The sequence below is a fragment of the Tachysurus vachellii genome, chromosome 5 (genome assembly GCF_030014155.1).
Source record: "Tachysurus vachellii isolate PV-2020 chromosome 5, HZAU_Pvac_v1, whole genome shotgun sequence".
In the NCBI taxonomy this organism is placed as follows: Eukaryota; Metazoa; Chordata; class Actinopteri; order Siluriformes; family Bagridae; genus Tachysurus; species Tachysurus vachellii.
The window spans coordinates 27,048,114-27,059,825 of record NC_083464.1 but is presented as its reverse complement, the minus strand read 5'-3'; the positions used below and the strand labels follow the sequence as shown (position 1 = coordinate 27,059,825).

At 37.6% G+C, this 11,712-nt stretch overlaps 1 protein-coding gene across 2 annotated transcripts; it reads right to left on the bottom strand.

Moving 5' to 3' along the window:
* Nucleotides 1-1,203: 1,203 nt before the first annotated feature.
* im:7147486 (zinc finger protein 423) lies at nucleotides 1,204-10,788 on the bottom strand. 2 transcript variants are annotated; one of them, XM_060870861.1, is made up of 2 exons: nucleotides 10,651-10,788; nucleotides 1,204-6,230 (listed from the first exon to the last, which is right to left on the bottom strand). In XM_060870861.1, exon 2 carries the CDS (start codon nucleotides 6,161-6,163, stop codon nucleotides 2,510-2,512), a length of 3,654 nt encoding a protein of 1,217 aa, XP_060726844.1. In that variant the 5' UTR covers nucleotides 6,164-6,230; nucleotides 10,651-10,788; the 3' UTR covers nucleotides 1,204-2,509. The 2 variants fall into 2 exon arrangements, with proteins under 2 accessions (XP_060726844.1, XP_060726845.1); XM_060870862.1 differs by lacking the exon at nucleotides 10,651-10,788 and adding an exon at nucleotides 9,815-9,833.
* Between the last annotated feature and the right edge of the window lie 924 nt (nucleotides 10,789-11,712).

Below are 11,712 nucleotides of genomic sequence, written 5' to 3'. Positions count from 1 at the left end.
GCACAGAGAAATTTAGAATATGGGCCTAGGGGTCTGTAAATAACAATTAGTGGAATCGTCTCTGTAGACTTTTTGTGGCTACATACATTGTTAGTATAAAAACTTCAAAGGTGTTGAATTTATGTATAGGTTTTTTTTTTTTTGTAGCACCTAGCTTCCCATTAAGCATGGCTGATGTATATAACTATATCTGGGTGGACAAGCTTCATTTACTGCTACATACTTTTTTGGTGTAACGTTTCTATTAAACATAGTATATTAAACTCCTGATCAGTAAGAATTTCATTAATGACAATAATCTATTAAGATGCAAGAGATCTTATATTTAAGAGTCTTAGAGGCTTCAGATCAAAGGTGTTGGCTGCGCATTCACTATGATATAATTTTGTGCTAATCAGGTTACTAAAACAAATTTTCTAAGCGTTTCTATATTTTTGTTTAGCTCGGGATCAGACAGTCCTAATATTGTGAAACTTGGGTGATGATTTGTTGCAGTTAGAAGACATTGTTATTACTGTTAATGTATCAAAAACACAAAATTGTCAATTAGCTGTTGACCACCCCTCAAAAGCAGAAATATGCTCATCAGGTTCCTCCAGGTTAGATATGATGCATCAGGAAACTTCTTAATTCATTCTCCAGCTATAAATCAATGAGACAAAATCCATCTTTCCCCTACCATCCACCCCATATTAGCTAATATATAGACCACAGACAATTTCAGTGAACACAGATTATTTATAAACCAAGGAAATGGATTTAGACTGGAACTGCCATCATTTTTGCATTTAAGTGCTATTCAGTAAAGAGTTCATAATGTCAACAAAAAGCTTCCTGTAGTAACTAGAATGAATCCCCTGGTTACACAATAGCACACTTTGACCATATATTGAAGACTTGTGTTGGATGACATAGAATGCCAACTACTACATGCCATGCCTCCTCAACTGATACCAGTGCCAAATTTCACTAATGCTTTTGTGGCAGATTATGCAGATTGTTCCACAATCTAGAGGAAAACCCTCCCAGAGGAATGGATTTTATTTCATTATATAGACATATGAAATATTTAATAACCAAAAAACCTAAACAAATAAATGGTTTTGTAACCTAAAATCAATACAATGCCACAGCATTTATTTGTTCAATATAGTTAGTTTTCCAAAACATTTCCAGTAAACAAACTTTAATACATTCACAATGCACCGGGAACAAATAACACCTTTATTTACAATGTTTTCTTCAGCTTTTCATGCATGAACCACTTTTTAAAAATGAGTGCAAGAAAGTAAAAAAAAAGAAAAAGCATTATTATTTACATTGAGATTGGTGTACTATACACACATTTGTAAAAGTGTGATCTTTGACTTTTAATTATTATATAGACCTTATTTAGCAATCGTTAATAAAGCTGCCTTAAGCCAAAAAAAAGGAAGTACATTTCCACTGGAAAAACAGATTTAGTGACATCCACAAAACTCCAAGTTCAAGTGCACTTCCAGCTAAGAATCTAAAATAAATGGTAAGAGAAAAGGCTTCACTTCTATGGCAGATAAAATATTGATAATAGAAGATGAACTTTTAATCCCTTTCTTAATGAACAAGGATGATTTATTTATTTGATAGAGGCAAAACATTCTTGTATGTAAATTGCTTTGGATAAGAGAGGGAACATTTAAATCCCAGGTCAAGGTTAAGTTTAAGTAATCTAATGCATGAACTCAAACACACACACACACACGAAAGCATGTATATTGTACAAACTGTTTTCCAAATTTATGGGATTATTTTATGGTTAGAAATTTCACATGTACACACAATTTACAAATCTTTTTTGTTTTTAAACAATTTTTTAAATCTTTTCATAACCAGTTTTATAAATAAAAGGCCCATTGTTAGTACACCTAAGGGTGGAAAGCCATGATCCTGAATCTCATGGCCTGGTAAAATGTACAATACTCATCAAAAGGCTATGCTTCTTCTTAAAAACCTTAGTTTTATTAATGAATTATTAAAAAAAATAATAATTATTGTATAGCAATATTACAGTAATTCCAAGTAAAATGACTAACCCTACCATGTCAGTACAATCCATGAGAGCCATGTGTCCACTTAACCAGTCACACACCTACAAGCTGTTATGCAATTGTTATTAACCTTTAATCTCTTGTACAAACACTCCCTCTTATCCAACTAAACGACAGCATGTTGGAACCAATTACATTTAGCAATCAGGAAGTGCCCACACAACTGCCCACTGTAAAATCCTACTGGTGGTATCAACCATCACCAACTAATTAAAATGAGAACATCAACAAGTAATATTTTAAAACAGCTAAGGAATATTTACCTTAGAAAGCATCCAACATATTTACAGATAAATTATTTTGAAGCTATTACTTTGACCATTTCTTAATTCTACTCAAATTGTAAAAGTTGGGTGCACTAAAAAGTCCCACAGTCTGTGCGATTTCAGTTCAAACTTCAGTTCATTGCTCAAAAACCATAATTATTCAATAGCTTCAAAATTTTCACTGGGATCTGTGACATGAAAAACATCCGACTGTGACTGTTCCATGTGTGTGGCATCCATGTCTGCTGACTCGAGTACATCCCTTAAAATACAATGTTCCCTTCTTTTGTGGTTATTTAGTGCTTCTATATCTGGATAACTGCGCTGGCAAATCTGGCACTTGAAAAGACTACCCTGATTTTGAGGAGTACTCCCCTTGTATATTTCAAGACCGAGACCACCCAGGATCCGATGAACCCGCCTCCTGTGGTTTCTCAGTGACCTTATGTCAGGGTAGGTGCGTGAACAGATTTGACACTGAAATGGATTGGAATGACTTTGCTGTAGATTTCCTCTTGAAGGCTGTAGCCCACCTCCTAGAATGCGGTGAACCCTCCTCCTGTGATTTTTCAAGGACTGAATATCTTGGTAGGTGCGAGTACAAACGTGACACTGAAACTGTTTGGACTGACTATGCTGCACAATGCCTCTTGACAGTTCCTTGAACTCAAAATTGCCAACACTGCCTGGGTTTAGGTGTTTTGGTCTATGAACCTTTCTTAGATGGTCTTTCAGGGATTGGAGTTTTGGGTAACTGCGTTGACATATCTGGCAGCGAAAGGCATCTGATGAGCTGCTTTGGGAAACATGTGCTGACTGAACAGTAGGTGACTCAGAACCCTTGTTTATGTTATGGACACTACGTTTATGTTCCTCAAGTGCAGCATGGCTGGAGCACTTCTGACCACAAATCTGACAAGTCAAACTTTCTTCTTGGCTATGTGACAACAAGTGTCTTTTAAGTCCTTCTAGGCTGCTAAACCAACGTACACACACTGGGCATCGAAGAGGTTTGAAAGCAGGGGTACAAGTGTTTCCTCGCATGTGGATATCTTGGGCTAAAGAGTTTTGGAAAGTCATGCCACAGCGGGAACAACAGTGTTTGTTTTCAGTAGTAGAATCTCCCTTGCAACTCCGTGTTAAGTGCCGTAGCAAAGACTTGCGTAATCTAAAGATTTTCTTACACCTGTGGCAAACATATGGCCCTGTGACGCGCCTGTGATTTAAACGTGACTTAAACTGATCTTGAGTCTCTCTTGAATTCTGCACCGTTGTCTGCATATTTGGCTCTTGTTGAAACGGAGGCTGCATATGTGATTGCTGCGGTGATCCTTTGGCCTCAGTTTTCGGGCTTGAAGTTTGCAGATGTAATTGCTGATGAGCTTCAAAATCAGCCCATGACTGCAAATTCTCACCACAATGGGAACAAATGTAAGACTCTAGTGCATGCATTTGCAGATGTTCAAACAAAAGTCTAGGGCAAGTAAAACTAGCACCACACTCACAGGTCACTTTTCGGGGGAGCACAGACGGTAATGACATAATGCCCCAGCTTCTACCTCCAACATTACTACTGCCCTCCTGGTTCACTTGGCTCTTTGAAACTGGTGGCAACACAAACATATTTCCCTGGGCAGCTTGATTTTGCTTTTCTAGCATCCCATTTCCCTCCAGTGTCTTTGTACCTCTCATGGATTGGCATCTTTTTCGGTGCATATTCATATTATCCTTACGAGTAAATGATGAACCACAATGGGGGCATGGAAATTTTTTCTTCATACCAAGGATATTAGCTGACACGTTTCCATAAGTATTTGGCTCTATTAATTTTCTTGATCTACAAATCATAAGGTGCTGATTTAGCGTAAAACGCCTAGAATAGCTTTTCTGACACCTGTTACAGGAAAAACGCCTTATTCCACCAGCAGAAACATGCACTTGATAATCTTTAATTGTTGAAGGTGTTGAATTTGTTGTTCCACAATTAACAGATGGTTCTAAAATAATGACTTCATCATCAGTGTTTTCCTTGGGCGCCTCCTCTAAATTATTGCAATTTTCTTCATCGGTCGGCACATCCATTTCAGCATCATCATCAAGTGGTATAGTCCACTGGCCTCTTTGTAACAAGTCACTTCCTTCTGTGTTACTCTCCACCCTTTCATCAGATTCAGAGGATGAAGAGTTAATGGATTTCTCTCTTTTTAACGTTTCATTAACATTTTCTTTTGACTCCGACGCAAATTTAGATTTATTAGGAAGAAAAGGTGGGAAACTTTTGGGTGATGTTTCAGACTTAAATGAGTTAGTGTTCATCTGAATTTTGTCCTTCTCTGGAGACTCTGCACTTTCTTCGGTCTTGATAGAGTTAACCTCAGTATTCACAGCAACATTTACATGGCTTGTTGAGTCCCTTATTGCTGAGTCTTGTTCTCTTGCATTAGGCCTCCACCTAATATTTCGGGCTGTAGCGTCTCTTCGGGCCGAAGTAGAGAACCACTGACATTTATGTGTTTTAAGCCTGTGGCGCCTTGTATAACTCCGATTACACAATTTACAGTGAAATAATTTTTGTGGATACATTACTGTGAGAAAAGAGTTGGCTGTTCCTGCAGATCCAGTACAGATATGGCTATCAGGAACAGAAATTACACTGATGACAAATTCCTGGCAACGGCGACAAAATTTTACTCGTTCCTTCCTATGCAAGGCATGATGTATTATTAAGCTGTCCTTGTTTTGAAAAACCTTGCGACAGATCCCACACTGATGTCTTCCTTCAACATTGTCCCTGTAAAGCTTTTGACGGGTCTCGAGTGCTACCACAGGGCACAAAGCCTTGGTCACAGATATAACACTGCTTTTGTTGGAGAAAATTTTGTGTGATAGTATGCAACCATCTCGACTGGGGACACATTTTGCAACCTTTTGTCTTAACTGATTAACAGAGCACTCAGGGTTTGATGTTGACATAGCTTCTGGAGATTGTGCAGGCGCTCTAGGTGAAACTTTTCGGGGGGGAAGGGCCCTCTTATTTTGGCCCCATTTAATTTGGGCTGGGTGTCTATGGCTCATATAGGCAGAAGCAAGCATTTTAAGAAGTGTTTTCTTATTTGTTACTGTTGACTGTTTTTGTGATTCTTCACTGTCAGAACTACTCAGACTTTCATTTTCCTCAAGCTTATTGTTATTTTTAAAGAAGTCACAGTGTGCATCTGTGGAAATCATAGGACTAGACACGTGTGTTTGTAGCAACCTATCTTGATGCCGTTCTGAGAGGAGATTCTGCAAAGGAGCTACATTTGATGTAGATATACAGTCTTTTTTTTCTTCGGTTTTAGAAAGCGTCTGTGGGTGCACATGAAGTGACTCCTCAGTACCATTGGACGTTGAGTTCTCAGCAGAAAGAACTGGAGCAGAGTGGCAGCCATCTGTCATAACTTCAATTTTTATAGAAGAAACATTATCTGGCTCTGTAGACGTTTTCATTTCGTGTGTCTTTTTATGCTCCTGAATAGAACAAATGTCGTGAAACCTTTCCCCACATTCACATATGTGTAAATCTTGATTTACAGGAGGAGGCAACAGCATGCACTGATGTGTATCAAGAAGTTCTTTGCTTGCAAATAATCCACCACAGTGACTGCAAACAGGTGATGTAGATCCTAAAGGACTAGAAAGTTCACTGGCATGAGATGCTTGATGTACCAAGAGTGATGCTAAGCCATGAAATGTGGCTGAGCATGCCACACAGCTGTACGATTTAGTGGATGACGTCCCAGCTGGTCTCGTTTCCTGTAGCCCAAGCATTATGGGATGCCAGAGGAAGACAGTATTGATTGATATATACTCAGTCGTGTCAATTCTTGGAGTTTTCCTATAAAAGAAAAACAATCAAATCAATATCAAACAGGTAATGTTTCCCTGCCATTAAAAAATTAACTAATCAGTACGATGAATTATTAAGCATGTATTATTTAATAATTATCAAAACATTATTTTAAAGGGACACTGCAATGCTAGCTATTTGTGACACAGCCTCCTGATGGTACAGCGGCAGGATCCTGTGCTCTCATTGCTGTGGCCCGGATTTGATTCCCAGGCAGGGAGCAAACCCAGCCACTGAAGAGTTAAACCTCAGTGCCGGTCCCAAGACAGGATAAAATGGGAGACTACATTAACCGCTGAACAGGGAGCAGCCAACACCACCACACAAAAAAATGTACTCATACCTACAGGCAATTTAGTTTCTCAAAATCACCTGACCTGCATACTTAGTTTGTGAGGGAAACTGTCGATCTGAACTCTAATAAGATCAACATTTAATATAGCTGCTTTTGCATCCAATTCTGTACATTTTAGAGTCTAATCAAGAAACATTAAGGTCACTGAAGTGAGTCTTAAAGCCTTAACAGCATCCAAGATGCTTTGAAAAACTATAGTTAAATAATCCATAACCATTTGTGGTTTCATGATTTTGGTTTAAAGTTGATTAACTGTGCAGCCTTTCCATACTGGCGTATCAAACACGAGTTTCCTGCTATATACATGTTATGATTTTCCATGCATAGTTATGCAAGTGCTGCTTTCAAACTGTCACATGCAGAGCAAAGTTTTCTATCAAATATTAGAAAAAAAAGTAAATATTAAAAAATAGTCAATAATTCTAAGAAATTAACTTTGCACCAATGCAAAAGGAGAGATATATATTGAATCATCAAATATGTCCTCACTCTGTTTTGCCTTGCACTGGTACAATTGATAGAGTCTAGAACAGCAGGGTTCAAAGAGACTAGACATTTTTTTTTTTTTTTACAAGAAATCAAGACATTAGAAAATAATAAAACGGAAAAATAAATAAATAAATTGTTGTCCAAAGACTCTAGCCCTAACAACTTCAGTTAGCATCAGCCAATCATTTTGGAATGGGAAGGGTCAATTTTGTGTAACTGAAGTATAGAAGCAATTATTTCACTTTCACGATAACAATGACTAAACATTCATTTTGTACAAAAAAAAAAAGTTTACCTTAACCAATTTAGTTAACCAATTAAAAGATAAGTATTCTTGCAGTCAATTCATGATTATATTGTAATTCGATAACATCTGTCTGTAATTTTATTTTTTATATATATATATATATATATATATATATATATATATATATATATATATATATATATATATATATATATATATATATATATATATATATATAGAGTGCGGGTATATGTACGTGTGTGTATATATTCTATTAAGCTCTATTAGATTGGGATCTTGATTACCTCCCTGACCAAGGCCCATGTTACCAAGTTTGAGCAGCTCTAGAGTAATGACTGTACCCATTTTCTTACAGCAAATGTAACTCACTGAGCTCCTGAACATCCAAGGAATTAGAAGTCACTTTATACCTTTGCCTCTCAACACAAAAATACAAAAAACTTGCTTGCCAAGGACTCTTGGACTTTTGGTCTGACATGCACTGTGAACCATGGGACCATAAAGACACAGATGTGTGCATGTGCATCTTTAAATATTTTGGCCAATCAATTAAATTTTACAAAAGACGGTCTCGCTTGATATGGAGGGCCAAGGGTAAACACACATTTAAACAAGATTTTAGTTTCTAAATATATGTTGTTTTCACCTTTTCGTTATGTATAACTCAGTATAAAATTAATCCATAATGATTAAATATAATACATAATAAAATAAGGAAAAACTGACCCAAAATCAAACCCCCTGTATAAGCCAACACTATATATTTGTTACTTTTGCTTATAGTGTTGTTTAGTGGTAAGGTAAGCTAAATGTTTACAAACCGAAAAGTAACTCAATTGGCATATCAGTTACAAAGCATGTATATTTTTGTGCAATAGCTTACCTATAAAGTGAGAATAAAAATGTTAGTTGATTTACCTCTGTTTCAAAAAGCAGCTTCAAGGTTATTAGAAACTTTTTCTTAGTAGCATGTATCAAATGGTTGGTTGGCTATAGCTAAGTTTTTAAAGCATGTGTACCTTTTAGCTTGACAAGTTACAGATGTAAACTGAAAGTCTTATTATTACTTCACAAGCAGATTCCTAGGTCTACTTGGACTGTAGCATTAACAGAGTTATTTACATAAGTAAATAAGTAATCCCATGTTCACTGACCTAAACCATGAACAAAAGGCCAAAGTGGTGTTGAAAAAAATGCCAGTGAAGATCCTCGGTTTGTTTTGCTAAGTGAACTAATAGCCGGACTTATTTAATGCTAACATATAATAAACTCTATTTCAGAAATCCTGAAAATGACATTAGAAAAAGCAAGCAAAAAGACTTGTCATAATTAAGCTTAATGCCAACTTGTAAAATCCTGTTACAATTCTTTCAGGGGTTCCCAAACTTTTTGGGAGCACGCAAAACCAAAAGGACATTATGAATTTCCTGTGACCTGAAGCCCTGATCACCCCAGGACCTGTAATCTAGGACCTTTGAAAATTAATTCATTTTCTTGACTTCTTTTCTTTCACAGTCTTTCAATATGCTAAATTATTTACTAATATACAATGCTACCAGATTAGCTTAGGGGTTCATGAATCATAGCCATGGAGTCTGCGTTTTTTATTATTACGTTAAAACAGTGCTAAAAACTCACCACAATTAAATTACTATATTTTAGACTGGTGACTTTTACAGAACGAGTTTAATCCAAATCTCAGTAACTGAAGAAATGAGTAACTAAAACCTCACAATAATCTTGAGAACTTCCTGAAGTCCACCTCGTTTTATTACACAGCCAAAGAAAAATCTTTTGCCAAACAGAATCACATAGTAAAAATGTTCTGAATATTCAGATACACCATTCTGTTAGCCGTAACTTTTAGTCTATTCAGGGGAAAACTGGTAAATCAGGCAACTGTGCTTTGCTGCCATGTGAAATGGACATCCTTTATATAGCAGAGTACATGCACTTACTGAGGAGCGTTTATAAGTACAAGCATCATGTGGCAAACGGGGTAGCAGCGACTGCTGTGGGTCAATTATGCAATATTGCCCAAGCTTGATTGCGGTTGTACTGAATATCAGCCCGCAGGTTGTTCCACAGCTGATCAGTCATGGCTAAATGTTGTGTTCATTCTTCTTGCATTAATATACCCCAGAAGAGACCACGACTTTATAAAATCCCTCTGACTTCATTGCACATCACTGATATTGATTTTGTTCTCCTGCAGTTGCTGTCAGTGTCACCAACCCTTTCACAATAGGAAACGGAACATTATGTGGCAAGCAGACGGTTAAATGCCCCAATTGGGTTACAGGTAATATTAGCCGTCTTAGAATGTGGACCAACCCTTCAAATGAATAGAATGGAAGTAACTCTCGCGTTATAACACTCATGCGGCTTTGGACGTGAAATTATGAATGGCATAAAATCAAAACATTTTTCATTCAGAAATAAACAAGTATGGTCTCTTACCTTTAAATGAGTCGTGTTGTATTTATTTTATATTAACCCACCGACACACACACACACACACACAAGCTTCTAAAACCAAAACATTCACAGTTAAAGTTCTCTGATATGGGAGACGTTGTGACGTCATTGATCACAGGTAAGCTGGCTAGCTTGTTGCTAACAAAAGACGAGCATGGAAGCGTCCATATTTTTCCACCCACTTCGTATAATTCACAGGTCGGCAAAACGTCGTTTTCTAGCTCGGCGAATTCGATCTGTGAATTGTTACTTGCGAACAAACGGAACGCAACAAGAACATATATTATCGAACAGCCGGGAAAAAATCGATTCAGGTCTTACCGGAGTCGATTCATTTGATTCGTTTAAAAGATTCGTTCAAAAGAATGAATCGCGAATCCCACCACTAGGTGGTAAATCTATGTAAACTGACTCGCCTCTCAAGTACGAACTGTTTCATGGTTGATTCCTACTTGACTTTACTGTGTACTAGTACTCTTATGTATTCATCTCAAATTACGTGCAAAGGCGGGTTTATTAATTGAAAATAGTGTGTCGCGCGAGCACACCGTAGGCCTGCGCAGTAGGCCTCCTAGTTTACAGATGGCGCATACTGACTGGTATGATGCGCTGTAGGCTACAAATCTATTCTACAAATCACTACACGTCTAGTACTTAATAAAAAATCAACAAAGATCACGTAATTAATAACTTAACAGTAAAAGTCAACGCCTTAGCGTTGTCTGTTTTCATTTGTAAAGAATCTGCCAATTAGCTTGACTAGCTCAGTGTTTGTTCATTTGAAAACAAAATGCTGCTGATGAGTATTGAGGACTTACTTGTGTCATCGTTCCAGTTTGCAAAGCATTGTGAATATGAACCTCACATTCACGCAATGGTTAGGTTTAACTTATCGCCACGCATTGTCGGTGCAGTCTGAGTAAGCAATGGAAGGACCAGCTTATACTGGGCGTTCCGAGACATAAACCGGAAGTAGGCGTATTCACAATAAAAGCCCTACTGAGAAACCCACATAAAGAGAAAAATATATTGCAATTATTTTACCTTTGATATGGAACATCTGTAAAATAAGTAAGTTAATGTTATCACAGAAAATATAAGTCTTTCCCTCACTGTCCTCTCTCCCTCTCATTCTCTCTCTCTCTCTCTCTCTCTCTGCATCTCTCTCTCTCTCTCTCTCTCTCTCTCTCTCTCTGAAATTGAAAAATATGATTCTTGACTGCAGTCAAGATTAAGCAGTTACAGAAGATAAATATATGACTGACTACTGACAAAATACATTACATGGTAGAATCGTTACATATGAGATGGTTAAGCTGGACAAAATATCTCATGTTTTTCGGTGTGATTTTAAAACATTAAATTAGAGACAGTTGTTAAGCTTTAATTCTCTATATTTCAGAAATACAGTGATTCAGAAATTTGCATACATCAATTTGATGTGGTTTTTAAACAGTCTGAGAGATTCCAGACAATTTTTTAAGTTTCTCATTGGCACACATCCCAAGTATCCCGGATGTTCCGGGAGTCTGCCGCATATTGATTGCGGATCCCTGATGCCCGCAAATTAGTTAAAATCTCCCGGAGTCTAGAGCGAGCGAACAAGAGCGCGCATGCGCGACAGAGACTGCGCTCCAAAATTGTAGCGCGCGCACGGCAGAGAGGGAGGGGGAGCGACAGACCTAGCGTGTGTGTGCTAGTGTGCGTGTGTGCCTCACTAAGCGCATGTAAGACAGAGAGCATCCTGATTGGCCTGTTTCGGTAAGTCAACCAATCAATTGTCAGTGTGGGCGGGCTTTTATCTCTTCTCCCGAACCGAATTAATCAGTGTATCTAGAAACAGGAGCGCCATCATTGCCCATGGCAGAGGGAGAGAGCCC

Coding starts and splice junctions, on each gene's coding strand:
- im:7147486 (XM_060870861.1), bottom strand. CDS start 6,163: ATGCTTGGGCTACAGGAAACGAGACCAGCTGGGACGTCATCCACTAAA.